This window comes from Halichoeres trimaculatus, unplaced genomic scaffold (assembly GCF_033239565.1).
Source record: "Halichoeres trimaculatus isolate MK-OKI-2021-1 unplaced genomic scaffold, fHalTri1.1 fHalTri1_scaffold_5, whole genome shotgun sequence".
Lineage (NCBI taxonomy): Eukaryota > Metazoa > Chordata > Actinopteri > Labriformes > Labridae > Halichoeres > Halichoeres trimaculatus.
In genome coordinates, this window is record NW_027437183.1 from 7994892 (window position 1) to 8011343 (window position 16452).

Here is a 16452-nt window from a genome sequence, read left to right on the forward strand (position 1 = left end):
TAGTGATTTAGAGGAGAAATCAGAATATCGAGATATATATTGTGTATCAAGATATAGACTACAAATACGGAGATATTGGATTTTGGCCATATCGTTCAGCCCCACCTACAACAGGGTTCCCGCGGGTCCTTAAAAAGTCTTAAAAGGCATTGAATTTATAATTCTAAAAATAAGGCCTGAATTTGCATTAAAAAGTCTTAAATCCAAATTTCAAAAGTCTTAAAAATTTGAACACATTGGTAAGATTTATGTTAGTTTGAAGTAAAAAAAATATTCAGTAACATTTATCTATTTTTTAAAATAATTTCCCAATTTATTCTCGTGGCAATATTGTGTAATCACAATAGCGGAACTAACAAAACAGTGATGTGGTTGCACCATGAACTTTTAAAGCAGACGCATGTCTTGGTTTTGCCTAGGGTGCCTGGAGAGAGAAAAAATGAGGAAAAATTGGCAAAACAATCCAAAAGTGGCTTAGGGAAATTGATTATGGCAGCAAAATTGGGAATTACATTTGAAATTAAATTTCAAAAACCATTTAAAAAATCCAAAAATGGTTGTGACAGTGACCAAACAAGATGAATGGGAGCAAAATAGGCACAAAGTTGTAAAAAAGTGGTGTTAAAAAAGGTAAAAAAGTTATGTTTTATGTAAAATTAACATTATGTTAAAATTGCCTCTAACCCAGGTAATTCATATGGTGTCTTTGTTTGTTAGTTTTGTTTGTTTCAATTGTGGTTCGTAACTGAATTGTTCTTAAATTTGATTTCCAACGTCATTAAAAAAGTCTTAAAAAGTCTTAAATCTAACTTGCCTTGAGCTGTAGGAACCCTGTACAAGGTTTAACCGTCTCCTCAGCCTCTGGTCCCAAAATAACCAGGCCATCAATGTTCTGTGTTATCTTCTCCTGTTGGCCTGGCTTGGAGGAAATTTGGACTAGACTGGAATGGAAGGGATTGAAATTGTGAATGGATTTAGTCAGGTTTGATTGGAAATGGTTAAATGAGATCGGCTTGAATTTGGTCAAATTTGATCTGATCTGATTTGGATTGGATTCGATTAGATTAAATGGGATGGATTGGATTGACTTGGATTGGATTCATTTGTATTGAGTTGAATTGGACTGAGTTGAGTTAAATTAGATTGGATTGGATTGGATTGGATTGGATTGGATTGGATTGGATTGACTTGGATTGGATTGGATTGGGGCTGCACAGTGTTGCAGTGCTAAGTGCTGTTGTCTCACAGTAAGAAAATTCTTGAATTGATTCTCTGGGCAAACGTGTCGTTCTGTGTGGAGCTCCTGTTTCCCCTGCAGTCCAAAAACCTGCTCATCAGGTTCTTTGTCACTATTAGATGCCTGTAGGTGAAATTGTGTGTTTGAAAAGATCTCTGTCTCTACATGTTAGCTCTGTGATCAGCTGGTGACCTGTTCAGGTTGCACCACACTTTGTGTCCAAAGACAGCTGTGATAGGCTCTGACCCCCTGTGACCCCTAAAAAGAAAAAGCAGTAAGGTAACGGCTGGATTGGACTTATATTGAATCCAACTAGGCCTAGAGCTGAGAGTCAGGACCCCCAATGAAGGAAGCTCTGCGGTAGTTACCAAGTAAGACCATTTCTACTGTGACTGTTGCAATGAAGTGATTGATACCTAAAAGAGCTCCAACATCACAAAAAATCCCAACTATCTAAATCAAATCAAACCTTTTTTGAAAATATTGTCTAGAGGTATCACTTAATTACAAAAAAAAAAAACTTCTAACATGGCAGAAAATATTTATGAAAATGGAAAAGAAAACATAAACAAAATTGTTATGAATCACGCTGTCAAGTTAGAAAAATAGATTCCTATTAGAAAATGTATAATTTCTGTGTATCAGAAATCTTGCCCATGTAGTTTTCAAGTGTATGGAGAAATTCTGGGTATAAAACGGTTCCACACGTCAGGCTGTATTAATCTTCAGTGCTGATGACAGGAGATGACAGGACTTTGGAGCACTTGCAGGGATTGGATAGACATTAAACGGTTTGGGATGAGTCATCAGGACAAAAGACGAGCTATATGAGAAAACATTTGGCTCTTTGGTTCAGTCAGAGTCAGTTCGAAGAATGTGAAGAGAAGTATTTGGCAGGACTGTGGCTGCCAAGAAGCTTTAACGTGGTAGTATGATGTCTGTTTAATCTGCAGACAGTACACACAAGCAGAGGCTTCAGCTTTTAGAAGTAAAGATAAGTCAGATTATCTTTTTGCAGAATGAAATTGTAAGGATTTTGCAGCACATAGTTTCTCCCCAACTATATGGTTGCAAACTTTTTTAAGTGCAGAAGTAGAAACAAAATTATTATTAATGTTTTTATTACTATACCGCAGACATCCATCTGTGGTCTTTTCATAATGAGACATGAATGAATGCTTGAGCAAATTTATCCCATTCAAACTGCAAGAAACTAAAATCTTATCGAGTAATTTTGTCTTATTCTCAGTAGAAAATGTCTTTTTAGACTTAATATGAGCCACATTCACCTGACTAGTCTAGGAAAAAGTCTTGTTTGAAGTTATTTAAAGGCAAAAATGAGGTCTGAATTGCTTGAAACAAGTAAAAAAAATCTGCCAATGAAACAAGAGTTACTTGTATTAAGACTTATTGTAGTTTCAACCAAATTTTCTCGCAAAATTTTCTCGACTTATTGCCAGATCTTTTTAACTTGTCACCAGCAATTCAGACCTCATTTGTGTCTTTACCAACTTGAAAAAGGACATTTTCTGGACTGAGAAGTTAAATGTGGCTCAAATTACGCACATTAAGACAGTTTTTACTTAAAATTAGACAAAAATACTTCATAAGATTTCAGTTTTTGCCGTGCAGAGATTTTAAAGAAACCTGAAAGATGAAACTATCATAACTGACCCTTTGCTAACCTCCTCATTGACCTCTCACAAACCCAGGACCACACTATGGTAATCATTTTACAAAATCTGAAATTAGGTAACTTCATAAATCAAAGATTTGAGTCTCAAAATAGAAACAACATTGAAAGAAAATGGAAGAAAAAGAAAAGTTTACCTGCTCCATGGATACCTCAGATTCCTTTTCACTGCTTCAGGAAATCTTTTGTGACAGGAACATTTTATTGTATCTACCTCTTTTTGCTAGCGTGGCCTGTAAGTACATCTCTGTGGCAGCATGCTGTCCACAGTTTATCTGCACTGGTTTCCTCTCTGCCAGTGATGATGTCTCCTTGGATGAACTCTTTTCTGCTCTGCAACTTTTTAGTTACGTATTCAAGACAAGATGTTTCTCCCTGAAGCACTGTGTTGGAGACAGCCCCACTCAGTCCATCCGTTGTCTGTTACACCACATGATCAGGCTGGCCCACAGGAGGTTTTTGTTCCTGCATCACACTGATGTCTGGAGGTTTTAAGATGTTCTTTGGAATTATCAGTGTTTACTGAACAGTGACAACCCAGACACACATCTTTGTAATGTTCTGGCTTATCTAACGTCCTGAACAGTGTTTCATTTAGACCCCAGCTGCTGTCCTTTACGATTTGGTTCATGAATGCCCACTCACACCCGTCCTCTGCTGTTCTTTAATCTCCTGATTACTGTGTCTTAATGTCTACTTTTGTGAAGCAGAACCAAAGTAATACATTTGTGAACTGACCTCTGAGGTTAAACTCACATATTGTTGATGACACATAGCATGAAAACTGAGATGAAAACAGTCTGATTCAGGTTATCACGTACATCAGACTGATGAATGTCAAGCTTTGGAGATTCTAATTGAAGCAGGAAGTCCAATGCTTGTTCAGAAAGGTGTCTTGCTGGCTTTAAAAAGATGCCAGGTTGCTTTCTGTATGCTGCTGTATTTTTTTTTTTTAGAAACAATGAATGGGCCATCAGGTTAAATTAAGGCAGCTGTACCCAAACTGTAAAAACAAAGTGAACAACATGACTGTCCCTAAATCCCTGATCAAATTAAACCATATGAAAGTCATATTACGCATGAAGGGTCCATAAGGTTCCTCTGGGGAGCACCAAAAGTGTTTGAGCAAGTGAAAGAGGGAATTTGGACATGATCACTGTATGAGTGCAGGGTTTTATGGGATGGTGTATTTAAAGTGTGTGCTTTAAAAGTTAGTTTTTAAGCTAATAAATAAGCTGACAGCTGGAGGAGAAGAGGAGAAAGTTAAGGATCACATTCAGCAAATGTCGAAGGTTGGTTGAGCCCAGGGCCTGCAAAGTTAGCTATGATTAGAATAGAATAGAAAATCATTCATTTATTCCAGAGGGTAAATCTTGGAGTCACAGCAGCAGTCAAGAAAACAAAAGTAAGAAAGTGTATAGAAAGTGCAAAAAGGTCCATAAGAAAATAGATGATGACAGCTTGTCCATCATTTTCCAGTTCAGCCAGCCTCCACCTCCAAAGGGTCCAGGACTGAGCTTCTTCAGCAGTCTGTTCAGTCTCTGTCTCCTGGATCCTATCTGCTCACAGCAGGTGAAGCTCTTCCAATGTGGTGTTGGTGTCTGATGTTAGCTCCGTTATCCATGCTTGTGAATAGCACAATGCTACTCTGCCCTCTGGTATTCCCTCTGTTGCTGGGTTAGCACAGCTAGCTCGTCCATCTTATTGGAGATAGATCTTACATTTTCAATAACGATGGATGGAAGGACAGGTCCATGTCGTCACTTCTTAGCTCACACCTGAGAACCAGCACTTTGTCCTCAACTCCTTCTCCTCACCTTGTGGGAAATCATCAGGCCTTGCACCAGTTAGCATTGACATGCTAAAGGCTGCTAACAGCTTATTTCACATGTAAACAAATTCAGTTTGGCTTCCGTGACCAACAAATGAACCATACAAAGTGATGACGGAAAAGTGATGAAAAAATTACAAGAAACAGACAAGGAAGAGAGAGCTGCTGTCAGGGCAGCCACAACGGGGGGCTCCCGGAAACTGATTAGGATTAGATTACTGTAACTGAGTCTGGCACCCCAGGTTCACTTTTTAGATTTTGTTCTAGCTTCTTGTTTGTGTGTTTGCAGTGGAGTTCAACATTTTTTTTTAAATACCAGTAAAATGTGAAAAAGGTTTGAAACTTAAAGATAAATAAAATCATAATTTTTGGAGCCCTGAAGGATTCTTAAAAAGTGAGCATTGTCAGCATCGATTCATTTACTGCTACAAACCAATACAGATTTTTTTCTGCCTGTATATTCTCTCTTATTATAATGAAAAACTTCCATCTCAAATGTCTTGAAGTGAAGTCTTTGAAGTGCCACCCTGTCTTATATGACTTTGATGCACAGGAAAGAAAAGCGGACATTTACAAAACGCACTCCTTGTAATCTTTTTTTTTTTCCTTTTTCTTTTTATCAGTATTAGCAGCAACTTTTCCACTGAGCTGGATTGATGTTGGTAAAACATGGACATCACCAGGTTGATGCAAACAGTGAAAACAAATCGGAATCAGACAGACTGCAGGGTGGTACAGAAAGTAGGCTGAGGCTGCTGCGTCACATGACGGGTAAAGCCCACACAGGTGTCAGTTTCTTTTCAAGTTGTGCCAAACATAATGTACATGCACCTTTATAGCAGGTACAATGGAAACGATGATGTGGAGTGGATTCTCGTTTATCAAGTCAGCCGTGACATTCAAAAGTGTGTTTCATAGTGAAACTGGTTAATTCTGATTCTCTAGATGAGAACTGGTTAAAGAACAGGTTTATTTTGAGGTTTGGATTTCAGTATGACAGGTGAGCTCATTTAAAGCCAGGGCAGGTCAGAGGCCTATTTGTGGCACTGTGCTGTGCCAAGACCAGCACTCCCTTGTGTCTTTCTTTCCTGGGCAGTGTGTGTTGTCAAACAACATTTTTTAGTTTGATGCCTAACAAGGTTTATCTCTGCCCAGTGTGTTGCAGCTGCAGGAGGTTTGTTTCCATCTGTTAAGCAGCAGAGCAAGAGTTTAATAAGGAGACTCATGTTTATTCTTATCTTGGCACGGTTAAGCAGCGCTGCCATCTGTAGCTTCAATACAGTCAGTTATTAATGTCAACAATGTTCTTGCAGGGAGTGATGCAACCGAATTAGATGCGAGTGTAGCAGGAAATACACACAAACAGTGGGACTGTAAATTACAGGCATTATTAATAAGCACCAGGCTGACAAACACACACTTCCTTCCTCGCTGAAAGACCTGTGCCTTTCCTATCTCCTATATTTATATGATTGCTTTTTTTGTGCAGTTGGCTGAACTTTATGTATGTATTACATGAATTATAGTAACAAGTACATGTCACATGTCAGTGTATTAACTGTTGCTTATTTATGAAAGCATCCACCCCCTTTCTTTGTACTAAGGTGAAGCCAAAATCAGAACTCTGTGGTAGGCTGTGACATTAGCACAGTGGAGATCAGCTCAGTTATTATTGTCCCACTAAGAAAATATGTTTAACTTATCCTTTTACTTTGTGTTTAAAGGGCATATTGCAGGTTAAAGTTAACTGTTAAGAAATTGATAGGAAAATAACTTAAAGATTATATCCTTACGTCACAATCGGGTGCCCTGCTGCTCCTGCCTTTTCTAACATTAATAAACATGGATCAGACTGTCACTCCTGTCAATGAGGAGGAAGAAAATCTCTACTCCTATCCATATGATGGTCCTCAGGGTTATAATTATGAGCCTGTTAGAAAAGATGGAGAACAGGAAATGGGCAGGATTAGGAAGAATAACGATCGTAGGAGAACCAGAGGAGAACAGAGCAGGTGTCCCGGTGAATAAGTGCTGTTAGCTTGTGATATCACTGAAATCAGATACACTGACTAAAACAATAAGTAATATGTGTAGCAATGGGCTTTGAGCCGTCACAAAGCCCATACAGAGAAAGACAGCGAGGTCTATCCACTGATCTAGAGTCAGAAAACCAAGTTTTAGCTACGGTGCTCAGCTCATGTTTCTGTTGGGTTGAATCCAGGGCTTGACATTAACACCGGCCAACCAGCCAAATGTCGGTGGATTTCGGCAGTGGCTGGTAACACCACCGCTCCCACTGGCCACTTTGGCGGGTTGAATTTTATCTCAAACATGGAGCAGAGAGACAAGCAAAAAGATGACTCTGATGATGAAAGCTCTGAGGAAATTTAATTTACTTCTCCTTCATTGTCATTCTCATGTAAAAAGAAATGATTTTCTGATTACAATCGTTAATAAATATTTAAGCAGACAGTGTCTCTTGCTGAGTTTTTAACAGTTCAGTTAATCCCCTTTACCATTTTATTATAAGCAATAACAAACTACTATTTTAATTACTATGTCTTAATAGATTGCATATTTTCATTTGAAAGGAGCACAATGTTACACACAACTTTATCAGAGCTGAATACCTGATCAAGGACCTGTGGATTTTAACACTGATGTAGTCTTGTTTTGAGTGTGCATAGGGGTCATTTACGTTTAAAGAGGTTGTGAATCTTTTTTAAGTAAACTTTAGCATGTCATCATCGGCTTTAATCATATTGAACATAATTATCCAACAACAAATTGTGGCCAGTGAAAATACTGAGTGGCTAGTAACTCAGGGATACCACTAGCCACAGTGGCTGATGAGCAAAAAAGTTAATGTCAAGCCCTAGTTGAATCTCTGAGGATCCTTATTTACGTCTGTCACCAGGAGCCGGGCTAGGGGCTGCTGCTGTCTGGCGGGACAGCATTCGCGTCAGTCTCACCTGGACCTGGCTCCGGTATCCCATCCTGAACTCCATCCATAGACTTTATAAAATAGACTCCTTCATGTCAATCTTCCTGTTGAGAAATGGGCACCACGGACAACTGCGATTTTGTGACTGATGCAGAAATAAAGTCACACCTTGTCAGCTGCACAAAACGAACTCACATAGTCCAAAAAAGTGGACTCAATGTCCTGTTAAGCTAGTGTTTCTGCATCCATCCATCCAAATACATTTTAATCATCTTAATTGATTGTCAAATTAAATAATATTTTGAAAGAAACACAACAAACATAACCCGAAATGCCCAATCTCACTTATGACAACCTGTTATTCACATTTGCTTAAATCGAAGTACAGGAATGCGAGTCCCTTTTGTTACATCAAATGACGCGAAGCTGAAAGAAGAGCATTTTGAACAGCTGTACCAAAAACAGCCACTTCTTTCTCTAAATGTGTGCTTTTTTTGTAGAATAACATACAAAATCAGTGATTGACTTACTCTGCTGCCATTATCAGATCATGTTAAGTGTTAATTGAAAAAAAATTAACCTTGCCCTTTAAATATCAAACTCTTCAATGAAAGCGTCACTAGCATAAACACAGATTCAGAGTCATTTGGACTCTTCTCTGTATTAAATAAAGAGTGAGTTTGATCGTTGCTGTCTTGTCTTGTCCTCCAGGTTACGCTCCAGTCACAGGCATGTGCCACCCTGTTCGAAGCTGCACCCTCAACCATGAAGACGGCTTCTCCTCAGCTTTCGTTGTGGCTCATGAGACGGGACACGTGTGAGTTCTTGTTGTGTTTTTTTCCCCCTTCCCCGAGGCGCCTAAACACACGCATCCATCAAGGTGACACCCTGCTGAGCTGTGAGAAAAGCGATTGTGTCTCTGCATAATATAATACAGCAATTGTGCATGTGTGTGAACACCGAGCTGAGACTTTTGTTCCCTGTGATCAGAACAGTAAGTGACAAAGGAAACCCTAAAGCAGTTTGGCCTTTAGCTGGCTCGCTAAACATGTTAGCCTTTATTGGATTTCTTGGGCAGTTTGCTGAGCTAGTGTCCCCCTGAAAGAACACACACACACACACACAAAATACGCCGAGTCGCTTTTTGTCTGCATGATGCCTATTGTTTTTTGTTTTTTTTTTGGTCCTTGAGCACATCTCATGCACAGTAACAACATCCCAGGCTATATTTGCTGGAAGTCAAATAAAGTCTGAGATCTGATAATGGCATGAACAAATAAAGGCCAGTCGTACATACAGGCAAAGGCAGAGTAAGAGCAAATAAACTCCAGGTGATTTTAATATCATGTTGCAGGTATTACTCAGAAATACTTAATTTATCCAAGGAGGAAATTAATTCTCACAGTTCCTCTGCTGCACATGGAACTGTATGAAAGAAGAAGTTTTTTTAAATATTAGGGAAATAAGAAATGTGAATAAGAAGTTGGACATTAAGTTTATTCTAATCCAGCCTCTGATATTAAGCCTGCCTCTTTAACAAGACTGAGTCAAATAAAGGTCTACTTCCTTCTACAGATGGGATTAGAAATGAACAATCAATAGTCTCTATTAAAGATAATACGGTATTTCACCTTTTCCCAGTTTCTTATTCGTACATACATGAGCTTGAAACACAGCGTGGTAAACCAATAAATTATTCAGATGTTTATATTTTAATTGAAAGAAGCATGTACTGAATAGAAAAGTCAATACACAACATTAAGCACCATTAGTGAAGCAGCTTCTCCCAGACAGAGTCATCTGCAGGCCTCAAGCTCACAAGCAGAGCATCAGATGTTTTTTTTCTCAGCTTGCTGGGAATGAAATGTTTAGGAAAGGTGTGAGAAAAATTGTGTCGACAAAAGGATGAAATCCTTCAGCTGGATGAGCAGATGTTAGACAAAGCCAACCAAGTGATACAGCACACACAGCTGAATGCTCCCGGAGCGTGACATCGAATCCTCCATCTTCACGGTGGTTGCTCTGCAGCTGACCCTGGGGCAGCCATCCTCAGGGATACAGAGGTTTTCCCGAGTTAAATATTAAACCAACCAGAAAACCTGGAGCTGTACTGTAAACACACAGACTTCCAAAGCCTAGAAAGATCTTGGAGGATTTTTTTTTGATAACTTGTTATTCAATTTCAAGATTGAGTCTCAGTAAAGTAAAGAAGCGTATTCATAAATCCTGAGCCAAAAGCTGAGCTCCTGAACTGGAGAACAGTGGTTACCGTAACAGTGGCAGAGTTTCTTTTGTTTTTCCAAGGCTAAGGAGATAAATGACTGCATGAAGTGGAGAACGCAGGAAAGAAATGAATGATGCACTGTATCAATATTAAAAACATGTTATACCTTCAGTTACATAAAGCTTTCAACAATCTGTACACATGTTATCTGATTGATTCTATAAATCTTTCAAATGACTTAGAGCAAGCATAGACAAAGTCAGTCAAGGTCCATTGTCATACAGCCCCAGCTTGCATTTTACATTTACATTTTCTGTCAGGGTCACAAACACAACCAAAGTCTATCCAATATCATCTCATTAAACTACATTTAGACAGTGTATAGGCTACTTGTATAAAGCTGAAACTCTTACAGCTGATGTCTTTAAATGAATGTATTCATCGTGATGTGAAAATATCAGAGTTAAAAAACACTCATTAGGGAACACAAGAAAGTCAGCAAGTTTTTAGGGCAAATAGTCTTAACATCATGAAAAGAAATCCAAATAAAACCCAGATCCTGATCCTCACATAAAGACATTCTGCCATATTTTCTCTGTATCTACAGTTTTTCAGTTTTATTTAGCAGACACTGTTGTGCAAAGCCACAAGCAAGAAATTTGACAGGGGGGAAACTCTTATTAAGTGTGACAAGTGCTACAAGTTATTTGGCTGCAGGCGCTGCCATTAAGTGCAAGAAGATTTTTTTGTTTTCCTATGTAGACGAATGTAGCCATAACTAACCACAATGAATTGCTGCAACAGTATAGTTCAACCTTCAACAACATTCGATGACCAGTGCTTAATATTATCTAAGAGCTGGGTCTGAGACTTTCTGACTCATTCTACCCCTGAGGACAAAGAGGAAAAGGGTCAGATTAAGGGCCTAGGTGTTCCCTGAACAAATGAGTCTTCAGACATCTCTTAAAGTAGAAAGGGACTCTGCGGATTATAAAGAGTTAGGTGATTTATTCCACCATTTGGGCAAACCAGAGGAGAAGAGTCTGGCTAGAGATTTAGAGCCGTGCTGGACTGGGAGCACCAGGCGTCTTTCACAAGTAGAGCGTAGTGAAGGAGTGCAGACCTGGATGAGGGACCCCAGGTAGGCAGGAACTGTTCTTGTCAATGTTTTGTAAGCCAGAAGAAGAGCTTTCAATTCGATTGGAGCTGTGACTGGAAGTCAGTTAGGAGGTAGGATTAATAGCAGGGTGACATGCTGTTTTGGGCTGGTTAAAGACCAGACGTCCTGCTGCATTCTGGGTAATCTGCAGGGAGGCTTGTACCAGAAGCTGTGTGGCCTCTTATGTCAGGTAGAGTCTGATCCTTCTGATGTAATAGAGGGTATATCAACAAGATCAATCAATCGAGGCCACTTGAACCTTAAAGGTCAGCCCCCTAATGGAGAACATTTTCCTTGGTAAGAAGCAGAGTTTACTGATGTCTGCGCAGCTCGTAACTCTGCAGAGAACTGACCACTCATCATCTGGTATTGAGACACCTGAGGGACAGGTGAGGTTTAATTTTATCAGTCTGTGATGATGGAACAAGGATGTTTGACCAACTTACTGACCGATCTCTTCATCCATGCTGATGATGCCACTTAAAACGCACGTCAACTCGCTGCAGTTGGGCTTTTCTGCATGTAACGACAGATGGTCTTGGAATATAAAGCTTTGTTTGCAAGTCAATGAAAGAAACATCCATTAGTTATATTTGCTAGTAACATATAACTGGAATAATAACCAAAATAACACATTAATATCAGTCATTTATCAGGACAATGACCCACATGCACGTTTTTCATCACACATCCTTTGCTCTGGGATTAGTTCATGAGCAGCTGATTAATACTCTACTCATCTCGTGAAATAATTTCCAGGCATCTGTAAAGTGGGACATAAAATGTAGGCTTTCTTCATAATAACGATAGTGCAAGCAGCATATAATTTCTTTAATAGGCTTTAGGAGCAGAGATAATTGTATGATATAGACAAAACAAGCCACAGTGGAGCTTCAATATTAGCTCATTATTATTCCCGCACTTTTCCACCAGCAGTCATTGTAAATTCAATAGGGAGCTCTAGTGTCCTTTAATTAAGCCAGTCTCCCCCTTGGTTTCCCAGGCTACCATATGTCAAGTAACCATGTGACCACAGATCCATAGAAAGAGCATGGCTTTGGTTGTTTTACAGCAATGATTTAATTACTTAGTGGTGTTTGATAAAAACATGTGAACATGTTACGTCATTCAATAACATGTGCGTGTCTGCTGGTATTCACTGCTCTTCCCTGAGGGTCTTTATTTCAGGCGTTGAACAACCTGGGGGGATATGATTAAATCAGCAGAAAGAGCAGACAGAGTGAGTGAGTGACAGTAAGGTATGAGATGTGTCAGAAACATTTATTCAATGGTCTGTTGTGTTGACAGACAGAGCAGTCAAGGTGACAGCACTATACCCCGCCTGTCACCTCCATATGCCAGTAATAACACATAATAAGATCCCCTGATGTGTGAATATAGACCTTTACTCCTGTATCTGAATTCCTAGGAGGGGTATTTATGTTGAACAGAGACTATACACAATAAAACAGATCACTCTAGGTGTATCCTGAATCCTGGATAAAATCAGTTTTCTTTAGAGCAGATTTTAAGTCTGGGTTTCTGAGTCCATTAAAACATGTTCTGTGCAGTTCATTTATTTCCATAATGGTTTACCAATGTTTTTTATTGGCACTGTAAGGAAAATAGTCTCACATTTAGCCATTCACCTGCTCATAATCCACAATTCAAAATAAGATTATCAGCGTCATTGATATTTACCTTCACCAAGGAGGTTATGTTTTTGGGATAAGACAGAAGTGATTACATTTTGAAGGTGATCTGGATCCAGGACTTTTTAAAGGATTCTTTATCATTGTGAGATAGGGCCGTTTTCACCATATGTGTATATAACTCCACAATCAATGGTCGGATTGCTTTGCAAAACAATACAAGACAAGGTCACCATAATTTCTAACAGATGTAAAAGTATGATCCAGATCCTGGCAATATTTTGGATACTAAAATCTGGAATATGAAATATGTACTGGGTCATCATCATTTTCAACACTGTCAGGTAACAAATTATTGTATAAACCTGCAACTAACACCAAATTGTAGCAGACAGTCTGCTGAAAGGGACATTGAAATTACAGTCAAACTCAAGTGTTACGTCACAATCACAATATGCTTGGCGGTAGTCTGCGCTCTCTGAGTGCTTTTCTAGTTTTGAATGCTTTTTCTCAGTATCCTGATTCTCCCAGGAGAACATGAATTGATTTCCAGTTAACAGACCAAAAGATTCTATGATGACCCTACCCCGGCAGCAAGAAGTGATATTTATTCTATAGTAATGTTAGGGCGTATTCAGACCTGGACTGTTTGGTCCACTTCAAACGGACCAGGGTTCGTTTCCCACGCTGGTGCCGACTTTTCATGCAGGTGTGAATAGACATAAACGAACCCTGGTGCGGACCAAACAACCGGACCGAGACCCACTTTTTGAGGTGGTCTCGGTCCACTTCCAAGCGAACTCTGGTGTGGTGCATGGTTCTCCGGTGCAAGTCTGAATACAAACCAAGGTCCATCCGAACTAACTACAGGATACATGTGCCTTTTGGGCCAATAAAGCCACCGTAACCTAACCGTCTTTGGTTCATACCTGATCCTCCGTTTTCTGTTTAGCCACGGTGTTGCTGGCATGTTGTGGGTCAGGACACACAGAGCATAGCGTCTCCTTGCTGCGCGCATTTGTCTGCGCTGTTCCAAAATTTAAAACAATGTTGTTAAGCCTGCTTTGATAGAGCTGCTTGTGAAACTGAAAATGATTTTGCAGCTCTAATAAGAGCACAAACACACATGTTTACCTCCATTTCTGTATTCTGTGTGCCGCCCTTTTTCAGTGCTGTCCAATGAGAGCACCGATCGTCACACACGTGGATGTGTTTACAGAATATAGCCCACTTGCAAAAAGTACAATCTGGATACAAACCGCATCACTTCTGTCCTGTGAAAAGTTGTGAAAAGTAGTGTTAAAAATAAATCTGCTCTCCATTCATTCGCTTCAAAACAAGTGCATACCTTGGAAAAAATCATGACTCTTCAGCGGGGTGTGATAGTACTCATGGGAGACAGAGTGTTTACACCGTAAAATCACTACCTGAGATGTCACTGCAATCAATGAATAGTCCTCACAGCGCCTTTAATGCATGATTATACATAATTAGAGTTTTCAGGATGTTGCCAGTCTGGTATGCTTCTTTTTGTATCTCAGCATGCTTTGCGCAGCATTAAGGCCAAATGGAGCCATTTTTAACCATGTCAAGTCATGTGTGCAGTCCGTGATGGCTACAGCTCCTGACAATACACCTCTGTGAGCCTGCATTAACTCGATTACAGTGCTAAGCTCCGGGTGAAATACCGTAACATCCTAAAGTGTACCCCTCCACATTTCATTTATCAGAGGCAACCAACTAAATACAGAAATCAGATACAAATTGCAATTTGGACTTAATATTGAATTATAGCAGAAAGGATCCAGGAACACTTCTTCAGAGAGAGCCGGTCTCTGAGGGAATTCTCTATCAGAGGTAAGGAAGAATAAAAGTAGGGTTGTTAACACACATTAAAATGGGAGAAATGCCAATGATAAAAAAAGTAAATAGATATTTAATGTATGTGTTAGTCAACTGCAGGACATCCTCACAAATTTTTCCCAGAGAAATGATCTAAAAAGTGACTGAGGTCAGGAAATTGTACCGCCTGTTACAGCAGCTGCAGAATGGCTCTGACATTCCCCGTGTTTACAAAAATAACCTAATATGAACTTGTGGTGTTGACATTGAGATATACAGCATCGGTGCCATGTGTGCTGACAAATTTGTATTGATGCTTGCTTTATTTATTTATTTCAGCACAACACGGCGTATCATTTAGAGCAAGGGCAGCTCAGACTGACGGCACAAACAACATCTCAGGCCTGTTGTTTCTCTTCTCTCTGTCAGGCTGTGAGATTGGATTCACTGATTTCCCTCAAAGCACAATAGCAACTCAGTTTAATTGTTTTTCAAAGGACATTGTAGTGACATGAGAAGCTTTGAAAGAACATAACAATGATCCATCATGATCATAATTTGAAGGAAAGACTCCTGAAAACATTTGTTCTTCCTGTGCAAGAACCATTTTTTTTTTATCATGAGGTTTGTTGTTTTTTATTTAGCTTTCATGGTGACAACATTTAATGAGCTTTAGAGACAACTAGAAAAGCAATTTCTGAAGAAATTGCGCTGTGAATGCAGAATGCTGAAGCAGCTTGCGCTGAACTGCTAATGCAGAATGCTGAACATGAATGACCGAAGGTATGTCTTAAAATGGCTGAATGAAGTGTTTAAAATCTTGCACTTAAATGCTAATGCAGAGTACTGAACATGAATGACTGAAGATGTGTCTGAAAATGGTTGAATGAAGTCTTTAAAAGCTTGTGCTCAACTGCTGATGTAGAATGCTGAACATGTATGACTGAAGATATTTCTGAAAATTGTTTAAAGAACTCCTGAAAAGCTTGCGCTCAACTGCTAATTCAGAATGCTGAATTAGCCTGCCATGAACTCTTGGATGAAAGGAAATGAATGGACAAGTAAATTGAATGGATGAATGAATTTAAAGTTTAAATAGAATAGAATAGAATAGAAAATACTTTATTTATCCCCGAGGGGAAATTCAGGAGTCACCGCAGTATTTAAGAAAACAAAAGTAAGAAAGAGTATAGAAAGTGCAAAAAAAGTCCATAAGAAATTAGATGACGACATCCCGTCCACCACTCGTCCACCACTCTCCAGCCCAGCCAGCCTCCACCTCCACAGGGTCCAGGACTGAGCCTCCCAGCAGTCTGTTCAGTCTCTGTCTCCTGTCTGCTCACAGCAGGTGAAGCTCCTCCAATGTGGCGCCGGCGTCCGATGTCAGCTCCGTCAGGCACGTCCGTGAACAGCACGATGCCGCTGGGTTAGCATGGCTAGCTCGTCCATCCCCTGGGGCTAGATCCCACGTTCCCAACAAGGATGGATGGAAGGACAGGTCCACGTCGTCACCTCCCAGCTCACATCCGAGAACCAGCACGTCGTCCTCCCCTCCTCCTCCTCAGCTCGAGGGAAATCATCAAGCCCTACACTAGTTAGCATTGACATGCTACAGGCTGCTAACAGCCAATTTTGCATGTAAACAATGCAGCCATGGTTACATGTAGGATCTCCAGACAAACACAGGAGAAAAGTAGTAAAAAATACCGCCGAAGCCACAAAAAGTTTGGTGTCCGTGACCGGCAATGTACCATACAAAGTAATGATCCACTCCAAATACAAAGATGACGAAAAAGAGTCGAAAAAAATTACAAGAAACAGACAAAGACGAGAGCTGCTGCAACAAGCAGCTACTTGGGTTGCGTCTTTT

The 16452-nt window shown here is 39.8% G+C and overlaps 1 protein-coding gene across 1 annotated transcript in view; it reads left to right on the plus strand.

Annotated features, from left to right (window-relative positions):
* The window catches only part of adamts3 (ADAM metallopeptidase with thrombospondin type 1 motif, 3), a 214831-nt gene that overhangs the window by 109755 nt on the left and 88624 nt on the right, over positions 1-16452 (plus strand). The window contains exon 8 of the mRNA XM_074671066.1: positions 8417-8522. Coding sequence (XP_074527167.1) covers positions 8417-8522 — 106 coding nt within the window. The remainder of the gene's footprint in view (positions 1-8416; positions 8523-16452) is intronic.